Source organism: Arvicanthis niloticus, chromosome 2 (assembly GCF_011762505.2).
Source record: "Arvicanthis niloticus isolate mArvNil1 chromosome 2, mArvNil1.pat.X, whole genome shotgun sequence".
Classification (NCBI taxonomy): domain Eukaryota; kingdom Metazoa; phylum Chordata; class Mammalia; order Rodentia; family Muridae; genus Arvicanthis; species Arvicanthis niloticus.
The window spans coordinates 82,391,994-82,417,188 of NC_047659.1; the positions used below are offsets into that span (position 1 = coordinate 82,391,994).

Consider the following 25,195-nt stretch of genomic DNA (forward strand, 5'->3'; position numbering starts at 1 on the left):
AAAATTTTAAATAAACTTTTCTTTTTCGTTCAACAAACTGGTCTATTTCTAAAAAACTGTTATCAATATGTTTGGTCTCAGGGCTGGAAACATGGCTCAGAGATCAAGAGCACTGTTGCTCTTGTAGAGGACCCAGGCTCAGTCTCTTGCATCTACATGGTGGCTCATATTCATTTCTAATGGCAGGTCCAGTGGATCGATGTCTATTGATGTCCGCAGGCACAAGACATACAGGCAGTACACATGTACTCATGTAGTCAAACTCTCCCTCCCCAAACACACCATTTTTAAAAAAACCTGTTAAACTTTTGGTCTCTACTTCTAAATTTCTTGAATATTACCATTCAGTTGAAAAGTACTTATTAATTATTCATCATTTCTAGACTCTGAAGAAAATATCTATCTAAGGCATACTTACTGTGTTTGAATAGTCGTCAGTCCAGAGGTGAAGCGATGCTTGCATGTCTTAGTTTAGTGGTTTTGGAAAAAAAAAAGTACTGTATTTTTGTAAGTAACTTACCAGATTTTTTGTGTACAAATAGATGGAGAATGCATTGTTAAACATTGTGTTTTAGTGGCCCAGTTTCACTGCCCTTTGAATTATAACCATTGTGAAAGTCCAGTGACAGTGTATGCTGTTCCGTGACCTTGGAACACACGTTTTTTTTTTTTTTTAACCTGAATCCCTGCTTATATTTATATAGTATACTATTATTTCACAAAAATCACTTTGAAAATGGATAAAACTGCTGCAAATCAAAATTACTAGGGTAATCATCATTTCTTTGACTCAAAACAATTTTGTGATAGTGGGCAGCTCATTTTTCTGAACATCCATTTATTTGATCAGCTTTTTAACAGAAGTTAAGTGAAGACCTGCTATCATCTGTGTACTGCATTGGAAACAGGTAGTGAGATAAATTTGAAATTAGAATTCAAACTTATGTAGGCATCTAATTGCAATTCCCTTTTAAGGGTACTGGAAAAAATGACAGAAGGTGATTTCTAGAACTACTTTAATGTGCAATTTCTGCTGAAGCATTTCTGGGACGATCATGGAGAATCTTGAAGGCATTACACTTCGTAAAACATGAAAAGAATAGCTGTAAGTACTCAGGCGAGAATTATAATGCTAGCAAATTTATCAATGTCTGCATGAAATGATTCTGGTTTCTCCACTGTTTCTCTGGCAACTTGGTAGAAAAGCTTCAGAAGCAGATGGGCCATAGAGGCCAGATCATTTCACATGAAATTGCATTCATGTGATGGAAGAGGCAGCATGATGTAACTCTTGGCTTGACATCATAAAGCAGTAATGTGCTTCACTTAATTCCCAATGCATATCCAATTATAAGATACTTTCTGTATCAAAAGAGTCTGTAATTCCTTTACAAAACTTGAGATCTGAGCTCAAATTGCTCAACATCACTGAGAAAGAATAAAAGACCAATCTGCCAATTCTATGAAACATATATTCTGTGTGTATTAGAGAAATAGATGAGAGAGAAAGAGAGAGAGAGAGAGAGAGAGAGAGAGAGAGAGAGAGAGAGAGAGAGAGAGAGAGGAGGGGGAGAGGGAGGGGGAGAGGGAGAAAGGCAGAAAGGGAGAAAGGCAGAAAGGGAGAAAGGGAGAAAGGGAGAAAGGGAGAAAGGGAGAAAGGGAGAAAGGGAGAAAGGGAGAAAGGGAGAAAGGGAGAAAGGGAGAAAGGGAGAAAGGGAGAAAGGGAGAAAGGGAGAAAGGGAGAGGGAGAGGGAAGAGTTGGAAGACTGAAATACATCACTAATGTCTAAACTTGTTTTTACATCGCTACAACTAAGAAAATTACTACAGCGGTGGAATCCTGATCCCAACGAAGGAAGAGGAGAGTAAGTGGGTGAGAAGAATGATGGGAAGTCTCATGGGTGTTGTTTCAGATTTCTACTGCTCTGATGAAAACACTGTGGCCAAAATACGGTGGAAGGAAAGATTTATTTCCACCTAGAAGTCTCAGGTCACAGTCTAACACCGAGGGAAGTCAGGGAAGAAACTGAAGGCAGGAAGAAACCTGGATGCAGGAACTGGAAGCAGAAGCTCTAGAGGAATGCTATTACCAGGCTTGTTTCTCTTCTCTTACTCTGCTTGCTCCGTTTATTATTTTAATTAGTTAGTTTTATTTTTATCTTGTTTCGAATACCCAGAGTCACCTGCTTAGGGCTTGCAAGATGCACAAATGGGTTGGGCCCTCCCACTTCAGTAATTAATTACGAAAACGTCCCATAGGCTCCACTACATTGTGATCTCATGGGAGCATTTTTCTCACCCATGTTCCCTTCTCTCAGATGACTGTAGCTTGTGAAAAGTTGACAGAAAAACTATCCAACACAGATGCTCAGTTACAAGAAAAACCATAATGGGATCAGGTAGCTTTGTTTTTCCCTCTTGTGCTCTTGAGAGGAAATCAAAATGCTTCATAATGATTCAGAGTTAGTCAGTTATTTTAACTTACTTCCTTGATCCTTGGCTTTAGGGGCAAACCACTTCACTCATGAACCTCATTTTCGCTCTTGAATTAGGGAGAAACTACTCCAGAGGTTGAAACAAGCATTACATGTGAAACTATAAAAGTGGCTGGTAAATGGTGGACACTCAATAGATGTTCACAGAAGTTTAATGAAAAACAAAACAACAACAACAACAACAAAACCTTTGTTTTTAGCATTCAAGGCTTACAACATTCTTAATTATTTCTGCCATCCGTTACATAGTCATTGTTGATGAGAAACCAGGCCCTTTGAAATTCTTGGAAGCAAAGAACATGAACACAGAACAGCAGTGTTTATTGTGATTCTCCAAACAGTCACTTCCCTTGTACATATGGGACCTGATTGGAAGAGCTGCAGCTTTGTGTACTTCTACCTTTTGAGACCACCCAGGATCCAGCTGGAACAGTGCATTGGCTCATCTCTCTGGACAGGCAGACAAGAAAAATCTCTCCCACATTTTCTCTGTTGTTTGTCTTGAATACCTTGTGTTTTTCTATAGTGTAGCTCCAAGAAATGGGTCCAAAATGTGCATTTTGTGTCCTGAAGCTCATCTAGCCTCAGGGACTCCACCCCTCTCTGGCTAGGAATTCCTGCATTTTCTTAAAGGGGTAACAACTATTTTCTTAGAAATTTGCCTATAAACAACGACAATGTCTGTTTAACTATTTTTCATTAAATTGACCATTTATAAACTATTATATTTTTGATGCTAAAAATCCACCTCAAGTTTTATTGTTTAAAATATATTTTGGGGATAAAATTATATTTGGTGCAGTACTAGCCCATGGCTTTATTGAATAATTGTTTACCTGTTTATACACTCAGGTAAACATTAGAAGGCAGTGTCCCATATCACAGTGGATAGAAAGATCTGGATTTCTAGATAGCTGAGCTCAAGTTGCAGATATTGTGACATCCAGTGTTAGGTGCCTAATCAAGGATGTGATGATAACAGTAGCTTTCTTTTTTCTTTTTTGTTTTTGTTTGTTTGTTTGTTTGTTTTTCGAGACAGGGTTTCTCTGTATAGCCCTGGCTGTCCTGGAACTCACTCTGTAGACCAGGCTGGCCTCGAACTCAGAAATCTGCCTGCCTCTGCCTCCCAAGTGCTGGGATTAAAGGTGTGCTCCACCACCGCCCAGCAACAGTAGCTTTCATAAGGTTGCTGTGAAAAGCAAACTGCTAGGCATGCAAAACAAACTCTTTAGTTACTGTCAGGTATTATAATAATATGAATTGCTACTACATTTTCATTAGTAAGACAAATCTAAAATTGCCATTAGACAAGATAATTTAGTGGAGTGAAAAAAGATGCAAAATAAATGAGAAATTAAAAATATACTTAGATGTGAATACACCTATAATTCCAGCACGTGGGAGGCAGAGGAAAATTAGAGGTCATCATGGTCTACATGCTGAACTTGAAGCCAGCATTGGCTAAGTAGTCAGACTGTAGGAAAAAGAATAATGGGTCCCAAAGTACACTTTGTTTTGTAAAATAATTACAAAGAGCCTAGATGAGGCAGATTAGTACGACGTGAAAAATAACCTGATGTTTTCTCTCACACTACTTCAGCTTAATTTTATTTCCTGAATGTTTAAAAACATCTCAAGGCAGAGGTTCTTTTACCCAGTCTCTAAATATGGCTCTGCAATTGTCAAAGGACGTATGCATTTTGTTGTGTACTTAGTTATAGATAAGTTCAATGACTATCTTAGAAATGCATCCTTATATTTGTGTATGACATATGTTGCAAACTTCTTTGGGAATTTTTAAGGGTTAAAAAAGTTATGAAACTGAAAAGAGGAATTTAGCTTATTGTTTTCTAGTTTGATTGAATTGCTAATAATATAATTCAACAAGCATTTAACTTTAATTTCTTTACAGTGTGATTCTTTTAGAGTATGCTGATTCTGGTTGTTTTTTTGTTTTGTTTTGTTTTTGTTTTTGTTTTGTTTTTTGAAACAGGGTTTCTCTGTGTAGCCCTGGCTGTCCTGGAACTCACTCTGTGACCAGGCTGGCCTCGAACTCAGAAATCTGCCTGCCTCTGCTCCCAAGTGCTGGGATTAAAGGTGTGTGCCACCACTGCCCGGCCTCAGTATGCTGATTCTGAAGTCTTAGTTTTATTGCTGGATTGAATTTACATGCTAGTGTCTCTGAGATACCACTTTTATGTACTTTGTGCTTCACTGCCAGTGAGAATGACAACTTCAATACAACTTTAAATGTGTTATTATATAGTTTTCTTCTTATAGATCCATAACTATTTGGCTCTTAAGGTTGATATATTCCAATATAATATGTTCAAGATTTCCATGGCCAAGTTACACTGTAGACAAATTACCTCATAAACTCTACTGTTGAAAGTAATTATATAATGACTCTGGCTAGTCGAATGGAGGTCAAAATACTTTTTTATAATGTGCTTTAGAAAATGAGTGATATCATAGGCAGAGCTGCAGTATTTCCTAAGGCAAAAAAAGGTATATGACCTTCACTTTATTTTTTTGATTATCATTTATTTACTGATAATCAATTAATTTACTAATAATCAATATGGTTATATAACCATATTAAAAACTTATTATCAGTAAATAAATAAATCTTACATTCTCATCATATTCATATTTACTATGAAGAAACCTAAGTAATAGATTCTGACATATATGACCTACTCTGCTCTAATTTCTTTGGGAGGTGGGAGTATCATCAGTGTAGTCATAAATATGGCACCAACCCCACAATAAAATATGACTTTAATTATAACCTATGACATTCTGAAGGCTTTTAATAATGGTTCATATTATTTTCAGTTGGCATAACAGTATTGAGAAACAATTTAATCAACATATTAGAAACCACAAAACTACTCCTGAGTAAACCAATTTTGTTGTATTTTTAACTTTTTCCTCTAGGAAATTTATAAAAATACTAAGTCACATAACATCTGTTCAAGTATTTTTATTGTGATATTTATATTATAAAACTTGGAAAACACTAAAATTCCAAATGGTTGATAAATGGTTTTGTATGATGTGTTTTTCTTCAATTTGATGTTCATTAAAAAGACTAAAAATATTGGTCAAATTATTATAATACCTATATCTAAAGCAATGTGTATTGTATATTTATAAAAGAAAATTTGTATCTTATAATGTTTATAATCATGAAAATATACAGAGAAAGCATATAACAACAAAGATACATTTAAATATGAAAGTAATAATAGAATGACAAATAAGGTCTTCATATTTCTTTATTACTCTCCTTTTTCCTTCCTTCTTTTCTTTTCTTGTTAGTTATTCCCTATAACATTATTGGGTATTTTTTGCAAAGTAATAAAAATTGGAATAAAAAGGAATTTATTATACCTCTTCATTTGAATTGTATTATTAAAAATGCTGACTGTTATATATGCTATGAAATGGTAAATTATTAGTTTTATAACATGAAACAGTATTGATCTTATAGTTAATACAATGAATATTGAGATAAACTAATAAATATTATTTTAATATTTTATAATTTATATTCATTCTGTATGTCAGTATGTTTGGATTAAAACATGAAACAATCGGGCTGCAGAGATGTGCCCTGTCCCGTGGGGATTCGACAAGATCCTAGGGAAGGGGGCAAAAGAATGAAGGGACAAGAGACACAAAGGAGGAGAGCAAGTCTGGTGTTCTGATCAACTATAGTACTAAAGTTTCAAACATCCTCACACAGAAAAATATCTAGTTGTGACACAAATGCACATAAAATAAAAATAAGTTTAAAATATAAGAAACAATCAGGCAACTATCCATATGTTATGAACTAGCACTTGATGAGACAAACTGTTACTAAACAAATTACTTTAATGACTATATGACATTAAATTAAACTAGATAATACAGTAAATCTCATTAACAAAAAGCAGCTCAGACAATAATCATGTTTGCAATTGATACATATTTTCCAGGCAAGCTATAATGTTTTCACTTTAAGGACTATTGAAAAATATTTGAAGACTAGATTCCAAACATCTGTAACATGTCTTATGTCAAACTCTCCTAATTGCCTGTGGTTATTTTGAAATCTTGTTAGACATTCTCAATTTAACAGCAGGATGGCACAAAATGTTTCATTGGTAAAGGAGCCAACAAACTAGGTCTTAAATAACATCTGATATTGTCTCTTTCATTGACTTTGGAAAACTTAATACAGCTCTCTGTAACTTATATTTCTCTACCATGATATCGAAGAGAGAAAATGATCTATTAGACTTTCTTATTTCCAATATTATCCACTAGAACTCCCAAAATAAAGAGCTTGTTTTGCTCTAACTGTAAGGCTCGGGAAGCCCCCAAAGGGGACCCCACTCGAGTCACCGGATGGCGTGCACTCAAAGGACACAACTTGCTGCAAGAACACGAGGTAGTTTAATGGCGGAAAGTTCTGGGCCGACACGTGTCTCAATGTAGGAGACAGGGGCATCGACCTCGTGGCTCCGGGGTTTAGGGTTAATATAAGCTCGGGGTGGGGAAAAGGAGAAACTTTCTCGCGCGGGTGCACACGATTGGTTGTTTCCCAATTTTTGAACATCTGGCCAAACCGGTCCATGGGGGTGGGGAGCAGTTCCTGCAGGCAGATGTTTATCTCTTATCTTCATTCCTGGGATGACTCAGTAGCCCATTGTCCTGTAACTCTGTATTCTTTGTTTACGGATTAACTGGCTTCTGGTTGGCAAACCAGAGGGGCGACTTTAGCTACTCAGGCTAGGGAGAAAGAATCTATAAGGCCCTTTTATATATGTTTTTTCATGGGACCCATAAAATTTTCTTTTATAACCATTGCCAGTGAGGAAGTAAATGATTGCACAATAAGTTTGTAAAAGAGATTCTGGTTTCAAAAGTGATTATTTCTGGTCTTAGAAACAGAAAGTACCTCAAGACTTCAGTGAATCTTTCCTTCATATAGGACCTAACTGAATCCTGTCAGCTCTATGGTTTTTGGTTATGCTCGCAACTTATGACCTTAAGGTTCACAATACAAACCCAAAGGGAGTATCAGCAAACTAGTTAAAGCGCTTGTGATGTTTGGAGGACTAGATTGGGAAGAAATGCAAGCCACAGAGCAGTACTTTTTATTTGGTTTGTTTTGTTTTCAAGATGTTGTAGTTTGATAAGACTATTCTATCCAAAAACATTTTACAAAGTCAACAATAACGTGATGATTTTGAGGAGAAGCCTTTGAAAAGATCATTTATATTGATAATTTCAAAAATATTAAAGCTATTTTATGGACTTTTAAAGCAAAATAACTATATACTTTTAAATTTAATCTGGTAAATTAAATTCAATACTGACACCAAACCTCCTGATTACATCTTATTTCAAGTTCTGTTGTGATGACACTGCTATAGTTTGATTCTTTTCAAGGCTGATTTTGTTGTAAAGCAAACAGCATGTTTAAGATATATTTTCACCTTACATAACTGAGCCAGTAAGTGCCTGATAAGGAACAATCATTCAGTATGAGAATTGAGCAATTTTTCTCAACTGAAAAGTTTAGGAATAATTTTTCTACCTAAAATAAGTGTATGAAAGTTCTAAGGTTTAGTAGTTATTATCTAGATTTCTATGTCTACATAAAGCAGCTTAACTACTAAATTATGCAGCAGAAAATAAGCAGAAATGAATTATCGCAATTAATAATCAAAGCCAGCTGAAATGACCACATTTTATTTTTGAAAAATTTGGCAAAGTTTACAAAGTCAAAGACACCTTATAACAATGATCTCATCTTGCAAATGTATAGCCATAGAAAAAAAGCCGAATGACAATATGTAGTAATTTTAATGTGTAACATTTTAATACATTTACTTGTGTTTTCACATGTGTGCATGCACATGCCACTGCGTGTTATGGAGGTCAGAGGACCACTAGTGGGTGTCAGTTCTCCATGAGGGTCATAGGGATTGAAGTTAGGATATCAGGCTTGGCAAAAATAGTCTTTATTGTCTAGACCATTTTTTATGGCCCTGATATTTAATTTTATATTATAAAATTTATGCAAAATACAACATTTTAATAATAAAAAGCAACAATAAAATGATCTTTTTTATTCAATCATATCATGTTGGCTGGCTGTGAAGTTCTGCAGTTATAATGTATTTTCTGTATACTAGACTTGGATAAGCATAATGCTGTTCAAACTAAGCAATTAGAATAAAGACAGAATAGTAATTTTTCACTCTCAAGTCAAAATGATTATTTTTACTTCTATAATTTTCTACACAGAGTGCCAGCAGCTGCTGTTCAAATTTGTTCATTAGCCTATGGGGGAGATATCTCATTCAAGCCATCATGTTGTGAAGAAACCTCAGGCCAGAAGTAGGTGGCAATGCTGAAAGCAATACACAATGTTTTCTTTCTCTTAATCCCACAGCCATATTTATTTATTCTCTCTTTTCCTGCTTTCCAATATCTTTATCTATTCATTGTATTTTTTTGTTGTTTATTATTAACTTCCTTAATTCTTTCTAGATCAAAAGCCAAATATAAATAAATGGAGCAAAACCATGTATATGTGAGAAACTAAGGGCTATTTAATTTGACTTTGGGCAGAATTTCCACGCTCCAAGCACACATCTCTCGGGAAACTCATCCTATGTCTTCTCCTCTGTTAGCTGTTTAGTTTTCTAGGGAGAATCATGAGCTATAATCACATCTTTTCAAAAGAGTGTCTCTAGGATCCTCTTTCTCAGCTCAAGACTCCTAGCCATCCAATGAGAAGTGGGATCAGAGATGAGTATTTCTCAGTGTAAGAAGACACAGGGAGGTGCTGGTTGGGTCCACATGGCACATGCCACAGTTTGGTAGTGAAGAAGGCATCAGCTTTTCTGGTTTCCAACTGACCTTACCTTTCTCTTCCAGCCTCTTCTTGTGCCTGGTGTTATTGTCATTCATGAACTCAGCTATCTCATGATGTCTGAAGTATTCACGTATGAACCAGGTGCCGGAAATGGAGGTAATTGAAGCTTCCATAACTGTTGCCTTTGTTATTTTCTATTTTGAAACTTTTTGCTTAAGATCTTGAGCTTAAGATCTTCAGCAATTTTTAAAATATTCCAAATTTCCACGATTTATACTTAAAAATTAGAAATTCCTTTCTTCGGCCTTATTCTTTTAACAACTGAATTTCTTAGGGGTCAAGGCTTTGTTTGCTTAAATGAGGGGACATCATACTAATTAGAGTTGTCTCCAAGAAAAGAGGAGAGTTGAATAATTCATTTACTGAGTCAACTCCTTCATAAGTGGACTTGGAGATTTAGGAACTACAACCACATACATAACCTTGAACAATTTCACTGCAGCTCAAACTGAGAAACACAGCCTTGGCTGTGCTGTTATTTCTTAGATTAAGGAATTATGGTTTGAAGACACAGAACTGCCAAAAGTTGGAAAACGTTTGGCTCTACACGATTTTTTTCTTTTAATGTAAAACCAAAACCAAACTCATAAGTTACCCATGCTTCAAGTTGCACTGCTGCATATTGACTCTTCTATGAAAACACCAAGCCCTTTGGATTCATGTTGAACTCCTCCTTCTCTGGCATTAGCCATACTTTTTGGAAACATTAAGGCCTGTTGTCTCTGCCACCTGTTCCTTCCGTCTGCCACTTTATAAGCACCAGACTGCTATTGCCTTGTCTTGGGCCCTAGTTGGAGTAACATGGTCACCTTGCTGTGAACTTTATAAGATTTCAATAGGAATTTGCTGACAGCGGAGTCTCTCTAATATACATTGTCATGATCTCCCATGCTTTATGATCTACAATGATTTTACTGTATGCAGAAAGCTCAAATATCTGGGGCAAGAGAGATGGCTTAGAAGTTAAGAGCACTTGCTGCTCTTCCAGAGGTCCTGAGTTTAATTCCAAGCAACCACATGGTGGCTCACATCCATCTGAAATGGGATCTGATGTCCTCTTCTGGTGTGTCTGAAGACAGTGACAATGTACTCACATACATAAAATAAATAAGTCTAAAAAAGAAAAAATAAAACCTCAAATTTCTTATCTTGTGAACATGACTTTCAATTACCGTTTAATATAACAGTTTCTTTTACACTGTATATTTCCACACTATTATTATATCACAAATACAACATTATACTTGCCATTAAAAAAGCATTATGTAGTGTGTAGCTGCTGGGTTAAAATACTCAAACCATTTCTAAACTCCATTCTTAAAATTTTTAGTTCAAATATGCTTTAAGTAAGAAAAGCTCATATTTTCTTCCAATTGAACTAGAATTTCCATTTCTCCCATGACTTTTGGTAGGGTTTCCATTTTGATGCTTATTGGACTCTGTGTCCATCTTCCCTACTAGGCTACAGGTTCTGGAAGGTTTTGTTCATGCTTTTCATTCTTTATCTACATTTCAGTGCTCTACAAATTTGTGCTTATATAATCGTTGTCAACTTTGTTTACTTGAGGACCTCAGGATTTTGAGTTAAATTTCATATTGTTTCCATTTTTATTAAAATAATCAATGTTATTTAAAAGGAACAATATGACCAAGTACATTTCCTCCTAATGACTAGAAGATATCAAGAAGAAATTTCTGTTTTACTTATAATTTTGCCCTCACTTCCCACCCCACAAGATAAGAGGCATCTTTACATAGAAATATGGCTCAAATCAGATTTCCAACACAGGACCCATTAGGACTTTACCATACAAAGCCTTCCTGTGTTCTCAGGTACATTCTGCAGCTTGACCTGGGCAGAAGCAGAAGAAGGGAGGTGGGCAAGGAGAGTTTTATACAATTACTTTATTTTATTGACTAAATTATGATATAAAAGTTAGTCTAGCATCTTTAAAACATAAATCTGAGTAGAACATGCTGTGTTGGAAAATAAACCACAGTAGCAATGTGCTAAATGTTTATTGACAAAAGAACTTCGTGACAGCGCTAATTACCAACAGCACTGTGATCAAGAATGGGAGGCAGTAGCCCAGGAGAGGGCATTGAGGCTGCAGATCAAACCCATTAGACACTCAGGTTCCTCCATCTGCTCTTTCTTTAAGCTCCAACTACCTTCTTTTAAAAGTTCAAGGTTTGTCTAGGGAGAAGAAGCCCCTTTGGAATCATGGGAAATTCAGAAGGAACTGATGATCAGGGCTGAGGCAGCTCACGATCTGCTTAAAAGTGAAGCCCAAAACATTTTTACACACTCGAGCCTTGTGAAGAGTGTTGGCTTCCCCAGTGCAGGTTCCTCAGGCTCCTTATTACTTAAAGAATTTTTCATCCAGTCATCTCCTGTGATTTCCACTGAACACATTTTATTAGGTGCAATAGCTGGATCCTGTTGTCTCTTTCTCTAGGTCTGGAGTCAGCTTATGAATGAGGGCAATTCAACCTCCACAGCATGGCTGGGAGAAAATAAATCTAATGAATTCAATCTGTGGGAGGAAAAGCTGTTCTGGGTCATTCGCATGGGGAACAGAGAAGAAAGGAGACAGTCAGCTGCTACCTGGCAGCAGCCTGGAGCCAGGGTGTCGTCTGGGCTTGGGTTTCCTGCTGGAGTCAAGTAGGCCCTCTGTTACATAAGGCCTTGGTGGCTGCTCCAAGGCAAAGCCACTGTCTGCGGGACACACCCAGGTCTGCTCTCAGGAGCCCTACTTTATTTCAGCAAACCACTCCTGTTAACAAGCCTTCTTTTAAAAAAACTGACATGCCCTTGCCCTGGGCACTCTTCTCCAAGACAAAGTGAGACAGACCTGCTCTGAGATTGAGCCTCAGCAGGGATTGTAGTGTTCTAGCAGGTGGACTGCCCAGATAAATCAGGAGGAACCTTTTCATTAATCAGCACCAAGACTTAATGCTGACCGAACGTCGAGGTCCAAAATTCCAGAAAAGCATCATTTACATTCTTCTCAAAACAACATGAATCTTACTCAATATTTATTGAGGCCATAAATAAGAGATGTTATTATTACATTGGACTGCTGCAGTGAGAGGCGAAATATTTAGTAATGGCATTCACAATGAAGCAACTCAAACGAATGCTCGCAATGAGTAAGGCCTTGCTCTACTTAGCGAGTCTTCAAGAACAATCCATCTTCACATTAGAGCTTAATGTACTCAGACTAAAAACGTTGTGCTGACGACATTTGCCAGATATTGACGTTGATTATATCACCTAAGTGAATCTTTGTGCAACATTATCAAATATAACAATGATTTGTATTTTGCAGAAGAAGGCATTACATGGCAAAACAATTTTCTTTTCACTTTTCTTTTTTCTTATTTTTTTTGATATTTTCTTTATTTACATTTCAAATGTTATCTCCTTTCTCTGTCTCCTCTCTGGAAACCTCCTATCCCATAACCCCTCCCCCTGCTTCTATGAGGATCCTCAAAGTAAAGGTCAAGAGAAACAGCTGGTCACCTAACATCAGCACCACCTACATTGTACTATTTATATTGACAGATGAGACTACTAAAATTTTAAGCTGGGAGAAGCAGACTATGGTTTAAAAAAATTCTTCCTTTGTTCTTTTCCATGTGGTGGATTTTCCTGGTTAATCTACAACACATAGCTAAGGATGTACAACTAAGAGAAGTCGAAATTTATTTGAACCAGAACTGTGGAAAGCCAGGAGTCTCTTGCAATGTTTATTCGTTTCATATATATTTGCACAATATGGACTATGTGTTACCATTTCAGAGACTTAACTGTGCTACCCATCACTGATCTCCTTGAAGCAGTGTTTGTACTGTAGCTTTTTATTTCCCTGCTTGACTGTGTTAAGCCCTTTCCCAACTATGGCCAAAAGCAACATGAAGACTTTGAAGCGGGGTTTACAACCTTGTTTTTCTTTTACTAATATAGCACTCTGTTCTCATCATCAGCCTGATTTGGCTATTGACATGGTGACAAACTGGAATGTTTGCTGAGAGATCCAACATTGAACGAAGGCAGCAAAAACAAAACAAAACAAAACAAAAAGGACAAAGTGTTCAGGACAAGTAGGTTTCTTCCAGAAACAATTTCTCAAAACGAAATTGAATTCCTTCAGTGCTCTAAGAGAGAAGTCTTTATTGCCATAAAATAAGTGCAGGTATTTTTTTTTTTTTTTTAAGTTAAGGAAACGTCGGATGCATATGACGTCTCTGTCATTCTTTCTTTAACCTTTCAATTGTCCTTTCTTGCTTTCTTTCAGGCAGAATTTTTTTTTTCAGAAAACACATGAGCATTTTGATTATTAAACTCTTTCATCAGCTGAATAGTCACCATCTCTCAGAGAGCTTTGGACTGTCTTGTCTCAATAAAATTAGCACATCTCCCTCTGTGGCCTTACTCTCATACCCTTTAGACTGACTTTGAGTACTGAGTCAGGATGAGAGTGCATAGTTTGAATGCCTGGGAATAGAACCTGACTTTACTGCTACACATAGTTATCTGACTTTCAGCCACGTACTTATCCTCAATGATCTCCTGTGCCATTAAAAAGATAATTGGAATTAGAATATTCACAACGATAATACTTTTTGAGGAAAAGGAAATTTTTTTTCTCAAAATTTTAATGAACTGTAGTGGTATAATAGATGTCACAAGAGATTTCACATTGATACCAGAAATTTCTGTTTTTGTAAAATTTTAGACGTACTTTAAGTATTTTCAACTGTAGACTTAAATGTCTTAATGGGTGCACAATTACTCACATTTATAGTATGATTCGTATACACAGCACATGATGCTGGAATTAGAGTCAGGTACTTCCCATTCCCGAATGCATTTGATCTTTTCTTTACATTGAGAAGCTTCAAATGTCTATCTCTAAGCTCTTTATACATTACTGTGAACAGGCTCAGTTTATTAGAGAATTTTTCTTTTGTGCAAACATATTTTATTCTATTTTTATATTGTTTTTAAAAGTATTCTTCATTGTAGGTAAAGCAATAAAATTTACATATTAGGTAACATAACTAGAATAAAATAATACATTCTAGTTTTAAACAGAAAAGGAAAAAAGAGAAAAGTTTTAGGTTACAGAACCCCTCCCCATAGAACAAATTTCTTTTTAATTCAATTTTTCTCCATGAGTAAAGGGTATGAATGCATTCAGTGATGATCCATGACAAATTCCTAGTATGTTAATGGTCAATAAAATGAAAAAGAAAGCTCAATTTTTATAGTCATGGCCTCAAAGGAAGAACACATGTTGGATTATTTTAGATGCAAAAAAACTGTTGCTACTTCAATACATGGAAAGTTGAATTCACAGATTTATCCCAAAGAAATGAAAAATTATGATAGAGTTGAAACTCAAATAAAAATAGGTTTATATTCTCTTTTGTGGCTTGTGTCCTTTGGCAATTAGTTACCTTAAAAATGAGTCCCTGAAAAAGACATATACAAGTAACATTATACAGATTGAACAGATTGTATTTATGTATTTAGGAAAATGCATGTATGTACACATACACTTGTATGCATGTAACAATGATTAATAGAAGAAGACACTTGAATTTAAAAGCCAGCAAGGAGGGATATGTGGGAGGATTTGAAGGAAGTTTGGAGAAGGAGGAAAGGATACAATTATAATGTCAAAAACTTAAGCAGGGCGGTGGTGGCGCACACCTTTAATCCCAGCACTTGGGAGGCAGAGGCAGGCGGATTTCTGAGTTCGAGGCCAGCCTGGTCTACAGAGTGAGTTCCAAGACTGCCAGGGCTACACAGAGAAACCCTGTCTCAAAAATAAATAAATAAATAAATAAAGTGATTTAAAAACAGCTCCTTTCTCATCTCTCTCTCTCTCTCTCTCTCTCTCTCTCTCTCTCTCTCTCTCTCTCACACACACACACACACACACACACACACAGTCTCATGAGAATTTGGTTTAAATTTATACTGGATAATTAGATTTAGTTATTCTATATATTATCTGGAATTTCTAATTTTAAGGGGAATTTCTTTTAGGTTGCAATTCTTTCTTCTTTAGGTAAAGGGATTTCCTCCTTTAAAGTGATACTTTTTCTTTTTAGTTCAGCACCTCCCTGAAGTTTATTTTGTGCCAACAGTCAGTCACTCTAGGTACCTCCAATGATAAAAAGGAGAGAGGTTAGGGGCCATCTTAGACAGTGTTAAGGACCATCAGCTTATCATGTGATAGGATTACCAGTAGGGAATGCAGATTCACTAACAGTTGTTTTCTATGCTTTAGGCCATGTCTGGAACTAAAACTAGTACCTAGTTACAGAACGTATTTACTACCTCCCCATATGACCATCTTAATATTGAGATCAAATCTAATTTTACTAAGAAGTTTCTAGTTTGTTAATAGACTAAACTTTACTTCCAATACAAGTCAGTTATAAATATATAATGATAATCATTACTACTATGGTTATAAATATATAATGATAAGCATTACTACTATGGTAAAAATTGTAGTAGTTGCTGATGTAATAACAGAATGTTTGTCGATTGTCCACTTTAGAACATTCCCTTTACAATTGTTTTGGAAGAGTCGTCTCTTCCAATAAAATGAACATTATGGCAAAGAATTAAGACACTTGCCCAAGTAGGAGCAAACAAATAAATGAGAAACTCAGTGCAACTGGATTAAGGGTTGATGTCAGTCACTCTATTATTTGGCTCTATTTATGAACACTATCTTCCCACGGGGCAGCGACTCAAAGCATCTACTTTTCCTTATTGAACCACAGTCCAGGAGCGAGTCACATAAATTCAGGTTCCAAATAGTACCATTTGCTTTTACTTAATGGTATTTTTGATAGATTGTTATCCTCCTTTCTGTTTCTTTACCTCTTAAGGATAATGACAGTACCATTTAATAGGTTATCATGAATAATGGACTACATTTTATGCAAAGAGCTGACATTTAGAAGCTGACATATTAGAGGTCCAATAAATAACAATTTATATTATTATTATTATTATTATTATTATTATTATTATTATTATTATGAATGTTTGCATCCCGGCAATCTGGTTTGTATGAGACTTATTTATTCTTTTAGAAATAGGGTGGCTTACATCTGTAATTTCAGCACTTAAGCAGTTTAGATGTATAGACAAAAATGGAAAAAATTCTATTCTCTATGATCATCACATTACTTTGACATTTTGCATGCATTCAACACAGACTTCACTGAAAACTACAAAATACTACGAATAGAAAGCTAAGCATTCCTTAATGCATTTCAGTTGGAAAACATTATGATATTTTAGGCTTGTTTTCTAATAAAATAGTTTTATTTATTTTTCTTTGGAGTATTTTAGGTAAATTTTTTTTTATTAAGCAAATTAAAACAAAAATTCTATTATTTTATGACCTAGTGCGACTGTTGTTTTGAAAGCCAAAGGCTGCTTTGGAAGGAGCACAGATTTCACACGTTTTACTCTTCAAATGAAGACCGTGTACAGTTTTCTGTGTCTTGTGTTGGGGTGAATCTCCAACCCAAGTAAGACTGGTCAAAAAAAAACCACAACTCATTAATTATGAATATGAGCTGCACGCCTAGATTGGGCAGATTTACCATTCTACTACTCTATTCCCCAGCTATGAGATCCCTTATAACTTATGGGTTTTCCAGGCCTTGAGCTTGTCCTTCCACCTCCTGCTTCTGTCCTCCTCCTCCACTGTCTTCTTCCTCCTCTGTAGTCCTCTATCTCTCCCTCTCCCTCTTCCCACCAACCTTTATTTCTCTACCTCCCCTTCTCTGCCCACTCTTTCTACCCTTTATTTTACAAATTAAGGTGGGCAGAAGGTTCAATAGAAGTCACCTGTGTACTGATTCACTCCTCCTCTGCAGCCCTCCCAGGAAAGTGGAATTAGCATCAAAATACAAGGCCAGTGCGGTCCACAACAGTCTTGCTTTCTCTTATGTTTCTGTAGATCTCCCTGTACTTGCCCAAGTAGGAGAAAACTGCTTGAAGTTCTGCCCTGCATACTCAGGAGAAGATGTTGACCAACCCTTAGTCTTTCATATCAAGCTCTTTTGCAAAGTCACACAGGACTTAGGGTTTTGCTTTAATTCTCTATTTTTGAGACAGTCTCCTTTACATATCCCACGCTGATTTCTAGCTTGTTGCACTTCTTTTGTGTCAGCTACTTCAGAAGCAAGTGCTACCATGTCCAAATAGAATGGAGAATTTTGCACCAGATTATTATGTAAAGCCCCTACAGCAGTTGACAGAGAGAACTCTGAGCTTACAATAAGTTGCCTAGCAACCCACTTCCAGGAAATAAAAAAAAAGAGTCTGTATTATAAGTTGTCCTTATACTAATCTCATAACTATTTCAGCCATTTAATAAATGCTTGCCCAATTAGTGTCATCTATAATTTAAATAACTAATATGTGGCAGTAGCTGACACAGTAGACATTCCAAATTATTACTTTCTAGTTTTAATATAACTGCGCTTCTTATTTATTAAATACCATGAGCTTTGACCTCAGAATTGTTACTAGTTAGATAGATGCAGTAATCCTAGAACATAACTTCTAATTTATCCGGTCCTAAGTGGAAAAAAAAAAAAGCCTTCCTACCATATATTAAGAATATGAATTTTTTTCAGAGATGTAGTTTAAAAGGAGGGACTGACAGGTAGTGTTGCAAAGATGGCTATTCTATATGCTGTTCTTGTCTTTACAATTAAGTACTTTTGAGAATTTTATATATGAGTGCTATATTCCCACTCCCACCACAGCCTCTCCTTCACCAGCTCTCTATTATTTCCTTTACTTTCTTTCAAATAAATGACCTCTTTTTTAGTGTTTGTGTACACACACACACACACACACACACACATACCACCATCACCACCACCACCACAACCCCTACCAGTACCACCACCACCATATATAGACATACATATATGTGTGTAGTGTCTTAAGTGATAGAATTTTTCCTTTAAGTTCGGAAAAGCAACCAAGGGCAATAGCTTATATTGTTTTGAGAGTATCTTCCATCTCCCTCACTAACAATTGAAGGGAAGTTTCCTATGAGGGATACTTGGGTTTTTGTTAGATAGTCTATGGTTTGTATGGGAAGCAGTATCAGCCTAAATGACATAAATTCATTCAAATATGCACATACATATATGTGCATGCACACACACATATACATATACACACAGACATATATATATATATATATATATATATATATATATATATATACACACATACATATGAGTGTATTTTTAAGTAAGTACAAAATAATACATTTTATCCTATGGCTTTTTCAAACATCCTTGATGTTATTTATCCTTCTGTACCACTTTACCTCCCTGCTTCCCATTTAAATGATCTCCCTTGTCATTTCTTTCTTCCTTCATAGAACTTGCCTAGAATTCCTTTCCATGCTCTCTGCATAGATCATTTTAACTACCTCAATCAAATGCTCACCAGAGGTTACACTATGTTTTACCCCAGCCCATTTTACTTTGTCCTTTTTGTAACATACACTTTCAAAATATTATGTTAGCATGAAAAACAATCCAGTTATACTCCTTGCTATACTGGAGAAAATCTGTAGAGAGGCCCCATAGACATAGAACTGCTTATGAATATTCAACTTTGCCAGATCCGGTATCAAAGGTTGGGCATAGAGAAGACTCCCATACAGTCTCAGGCATAAACACCTTGATACAGTCTCATGATAAACCCGAAGTAAGAGTTCCCACACTGGGTGCATTCTCATTGATTCTTGATATATCAAATTATACAATGATACATTACTTTACTGTTTGGAGCGATTTGTTGCATAGCTATACTAACTGGAACAGGGTAGTTGGCAAATAATGTTAGTCTAGTTTGGTTCAAATGGTGAAATAGATGAAACATGTATTAGAATGTTCCATTTTTTTTTTCATTTAGATGACCACTATGATGGTAAGGAAATGACACTGTAATTTGTGAGCTTTCCATTAACTTGTGGAGTTGTGGCAATAAAGAGGCTTATGAGGTTGTCCCAAAAATCTTGTGGCTTTGGAAGAATAAAATATACTTTCCTCCTAATAACTTTTCCAGTAATTAATGGTTATTTCTACATCCTTTTCAGTACGTGTGAAAAATGCACCCAAGTAACTCTCCAAAAGCCATCAAAGGAAGGAGGAAACCAGAGCACATATGTGTCCACAGAAGTCTAATCACTGCCTCTCTTTGTCCAAGATAATGCACCTAATACGTGGTACAGATAGTAGAGTGAAGGGGAGCTTTAAATCTGGAGTGCATCAGAACATGTTCATTGTAATTTGAAGACTGCAATTGTCCCACTAACTTTCTTCTTATTAACCTTTTAGTAACATAAAAGAAATAAAAAGATTTGAAGTATATCAAATTGGAATTAGGTAATAGTTATGATGGAAAATAGCCAACTCAGACTTGGTAACTTCAAAAAGTTCAGCACTCAGTGGCCACTAAAGTGTGGTAAATGTGAGGTTAACACAGGAGTTAAAAAGTGAAGATGGTAGTTTTGTTTCTGCCTATGAGGGTTGCGAACAAAAGCAAATTACAAATCCATTGGTGGAGCTGTCTGCCAGTTGTGCAGAAACTCCAGGCAACAGCATTTATGAGTTGTCGTCTATGCTGGGTGAGAACCCTGAGAGACACATCTACATTTGAGTCATTCCAGAAAAAAATCACATGGCACAGTTGGCACCTAATTAGGGACTAAGAGGTCAAAAGGTGAGTCATGAAATTATGTGCTCTTGTGGTAAATCGTAAGACATGAAATTGAAGTTGTCCATCTGAGGATACAGCATCTATAGGGGGAACTCAGTCTCTACTTTCCCCTCATGTGATATAAAATTTTGTGCCTCTTCATTGTAGTGACAGTTGCATGCTTTCTGCATTGTGTGATGAGGTATGCCCAAGACCAAGTCATCTGAGAGTGGGACATCCTTTGAGGGAATCCTAGAGTGCCAGTCTTCCTTTATGTGGTATGGGGTGGCATGTTTCCTTATGATTATGGAATTTTCCCCAAATGGCTGATAGAGTAAATAATATACTACAGATGGGGAAGGTAGCACATATAGGAAAAGATCATAAGCCATGTGTGGTAGCAGTTTTGTGGCTTTTGCTGTGAGCAGTAAAACATGAAGCAAGTGCTACATCTGTCCAGAAAGAACTTGCCTGTGGGAGGGAGAAATTACAATTGGAAAGAGCCATGCAGATACTTTCTTCTATATAAGAATCCATGCTGGAGCAGGCTTTTCAATGGGGCAGCTGTCTTTGAATCACCAATGGTCTTCTAAGTAACCCCAGGAAACTAACTGGTTCAACAAATTAGTCTTGGGTAGAATTGTTTCAGCTAGTTCTCATCTTTCTCTATAGATACATGATATTTGTCTTGTGCTCTAATACTTCTATTGGAGAACTGTTCTGTCTTGAAACTCAATTGTCCGGCAGTAAAATCTCTTTGTATTTGCTGTGTCTGAAAAATTAGTTTTCTGCTTTATTTTTTTTTTAAGATAGTCTTAAGTCATAAACTTTGTACTTGATAAACTTTTTGTACTCTAGACATTACTTTAGGAAATCCTAACTAGTGAGATGGCCAGAGGAAATTATATCTTTTTTCAAAATGTTATATATATTTTTCCCTGACAGAATTCAAGATTATTTTAGTCTTTAAAATTTTTAGTAGAGATACTATTATTTTCATTTTGTGAAAATGCTTTTCAAACAATTTAATTTGGATACTCTCAAAATGAGCAATTAAAACAACAGTTGCATTATTACCACACACAGTGAGGATTCTTTTTAGTAAATCTTCCTAGCTTTACTTAATATGCACTGTAGCCAAATAGATTCTCTTCTGTCTTTCTAGGCTAGCTGAAATTGTTTCTGTATTGCAATAACTTGGTCTTTGAGCATATTCAGTTAGCTTTGTGGATTTTCAAGGTCTGCTCATTGATTAATGGAATAATTCCCGAACTTCCAATGCTTGTTTAAACTGGCACAGAATTCTAAAATAAATAAAAATAAATTTAAAAAAATAAAAAAAAATCAAGGATTCTTGCGATCATCATCCAGAAACAAAGCTCAGATTCACTGCTGGCCCATTGCCTGAACCCTTAACTGCTAAACGGAGTAGTAGGGTTGATGGAAACTCAGAAATGAGTGTCTGGTTTTTTGAAGTAATTGGACTTTTCTGGTCTTTGGTTTATCACTGATAGTCCAGTTTAACTTAAAGTGTCAAACAGGTTGACTATGTAAGATAAGTGTGAGTCAAGGCAGACTTGAGTTGGCTTTTACTGTGCCATCAAGTGCTGCATGACTTAATTAACTAGGATCTACGAATCTTGATTTGATGTCTTCATCAAATAAATGTTTTGCAGTTATTGTGAGAATTCATTGAATGACTTTATAAAAAAGACAATGCAATTTTGAATATGTTGGTATTGACCTTCTAACTGGTGCCATAACTGGTCTCTACAGTATTTGTGAATAAATACTATTTGTCATCTAGAAGTGTAATTCTGGACATACAGCTAAGAGTGTATATTGAAGCCTATTCATGTTTTCCATAGCTATAATTCATTTGCACAATCTTCCCTCAGTCTGTTGCCCAGAATACTAAATGCTTTTTGCAAAACGGAAATCAAACAACACAGATTCTGATTTGTCCCAGGACATCTCATTATTTTTAGATAGGCCGTATGGAAATAGCATCTTTGCATGAACTATGTGTTTCAGAGCAGGCAAAAGCTCCTAGCAGAGTTGTTCGTTTTTGTGTGCTGCCCTACCTCCTTTCATGCATAGCATGTGGTGTTTTTCTCCTTGACACTATTTAAGAGAGGAGACTCTCCAGTGAGAATACCTGAATTAAAACTGTGTGATCTAGATCTTATTAGGTTTCTTTTGTTTTTAGAATACTAAAAGTGATTTTATTATCACAATAAAAATGAAGCTATAATGATAAGGTCATGAACATTGTTGAATGCTTATATCATGATACACACATTTCTTATACATTTCAATATTTACCTTGATAGATATCAATACTAGATGCACTTCATAGACAATATGGCCAAGGTTAATAAGGGTTGAATGATATGACAGAGACTATCAAATAGGAAGCATCAGAGTTTGGATTCCTGGCCTATGTATCTATTTACTGTTCTCTGTTTTCTGTTTTTATCCACAAGTGAATATAATACTTTATATTTGGTTATTGAAGTTGTTATTGGGGACCTAATATAGTGAGAACTTTCTACACTAAAAAGCTATATAAATGCTATTTATTTTTTCTGCAATTACAGGATCCAGCTTATGAACCAAAATATAAAGTCTATTCTAACATTAAGAAAAAAGTTGGAAATGTTTAATGAACTTAACTATATAAAATTTTAAATTATTGCGAATGTCATACATGGTGATTTCCTAGCTGAGGGCTATTTCCCAAACTCTTCACTATTTACTGAGCACATTTCTTCTACTGAGAGCAAACGCTAGGAACATATCTCTATTATTTGATCTATACACACACGTAAGCACATGGGCGAAGAGTATTGTGCTATTTTTTCTAGGATTTCTGCAGTAATTTTCCTAGTTGTATCGGAAACTATAAACAACAGATGCCCAAACAGGAGCTGAACAAGTATGACACCAATGGATATGCCAAATTGAGTAGGAAAATCTCCATGAGGTCTCAACTGCACAAAAGAAACTATAGGAAACTGAGGAATGGTGGGAAAGAAAGATGTTATCTTTTCCAGGGATGAGCACAATTAGTTGTCTAGTGCCAAACAGCCTAAATATGTTTATATAAGTATTATTATGCAGACTGAGAAAGTTATATTTGAATATATATATGTATATACATGTGTATGTACACACACACACACACACACACACACACACACACACACACACACATATATATATATATATATATATATATATATATATATATATATATATATTAATTAGTGGGAAAAAAAGCCATGCATTTGAAGGAGATCAAGGAGAAGAGCATATGAGAGGGTTTAAAAAGATAAAAGGGAAGGGAAAATGTAATTATATGATTATTTAAAAAAAAATAGAACATTTTACTAATCCAAACATACTCTTAACATATAATGTACCAGGCACATTCTTTGGTATTTAACCAACTTAATTGAAAATATTAGCCTATATAAAAGGTAAAAGTGGGCATGCGCGGCAGCCGCAGCCATGAGCAGCAAAGTCTCACGCGATACCCTGTACGAGGCGGTACAGGAAGTCGTGCATGTGAACCAGCGTAAGCGCAGCAAGTTTCTGGAGACTGTGAAACTGCAGATCAGCCTGAGGAACTACGACCCTCAGAAGGACAAATGCTTCTTGGGCACTGTCAGGCTTAAGTCCACCCCTCTCCCCAAGTTCTCGGTGTGTGTCCTGGGCGACCAGAAGCACTGTGATGAAGCTAAGGCCGTGGATATTCCCCACATGGACATCAAGGCACTTAAGAAGCTTAATAAAAACCAGAAGTTGGTCAAAAAGCTGGCCAAGAAGTATGATGCCTTTTGGCCTTCGAGTCTCTGATCAAGCAGATCCCACATATCCTGGGCCCAGGCCTAAACAAGGCTGGCAAGTTCCCCTCCCTGCTGACACATAATGAAAACATTGTGGCCACAGTGGATGAGGTGAAATCTACAATCAAGTTCCAGACGAAGAAGGTGCTGTGTCTGGCTGTTGCTGTTGGCCACGTAAAGATGACCGATGATGAACTGGTCTACAACATCCACCTCACTATCAATTTCTTGGTGTCCTTGCTCAAGAAAAACTGGCAAAACGTCCGGACTTTGTACAAGAGTACCGTGGGCAAGCCAGAGCATCTGTATTAGGATGCTCCAATAAACCTCAGTGCTGCCATCCAAAACCAAATAAACAGACAAGCAAACATGGTACTACTGATGGTGTTTGCAGTTGTATTCATTGTGACCAAAACCTGGAAGCAAACGTTCTATGTTCAGTAGGTGAAGGTTAAATGTCATGTGTAAAAGCAATGGAATATTGTTCAGAATAAACCTGTAAAAAGACAGAGAAGAAATTCAAATGCATATTTCTAAGTAAACAAAATAAATCTGAAAGGAATACACTTTGGGGATGGTTAAAAATGTTTGTGTATATTGACAGTAAATAGCTATTAAGCTTTATAATGATAAAACATGTGCTGGAACCATATTCACCCTTCCAGTTACCTGGTTTTATCTTCCCATGCTCCTTCTACTAGCTCTTTTCTCTTCGCAAATAGTTCCTTTTCTACTTCCATATCATAAGTTGTATATGTGATACATAAGAGGTGTGTGTGTGTGTGTACCATTTTTATATATAAGAGATAAAGTATTATATTCTTTTATTTTGAGTTTGACTGAGGTTTCAGATTCCCAGAAACTCAAACTGTCATGGGTGTATTTTATGTATGTTTTGGGTAAGTATGTTATATAGCTTGGTATATGAATAAAATAGCTTGCCCTTCATGATATAGGTCTTATCCAATAAGCTGAAGTTATGAATAAGAAAAAGGAGTATTTCTTTCCCTAAGAAAAACCTTTTTCCTTTGGAGATATCAGATCCTTTATCACTCTATAGCTTTATGTTCTATATGTTCAATTCTTTTTAGAGATCCTTACGGTGATAGCATATATAGCGCACACACACACACAC

General features: G+C 36.0%; 1 protein-coding gene and 1 pseudogene across 1 annotated transcript in view; both read left to right on the plus strand.

Annotated features, from left to right (window-relative positions):
- The first annotated feature begins 8,847 nt into the window (after positions 1 to 8,847).
- Positions 8,848 to 25,195, plus strand: part of Slc5a12 (solute carrier family 5 member 12) — a 134,921-nt gene continuing 118,573 nt past the window's right edge. The window contains exons 1-2 of the mRNA XM_076929412.1: positions 8,848 to 8,894; positions 9,438 to 9,531. Coding sequence (XP_076785527.1) covers positions 9,508 to 9,531 — 24 coding nt within the window. The 5' untranslated portion in view covers positions 8,848 to 8,894; positions 9,438 to 9,507. The remainder of the gene's footprint in view (positions 8,895 to 9,437; positions 9,532 to 25,195) is intronic.
- On the plus strand, positions 23,713 to 24,372 carry LOC117704153 (large ribosomal subunit protein uL1 pseudogene; annotated as a pseudogene).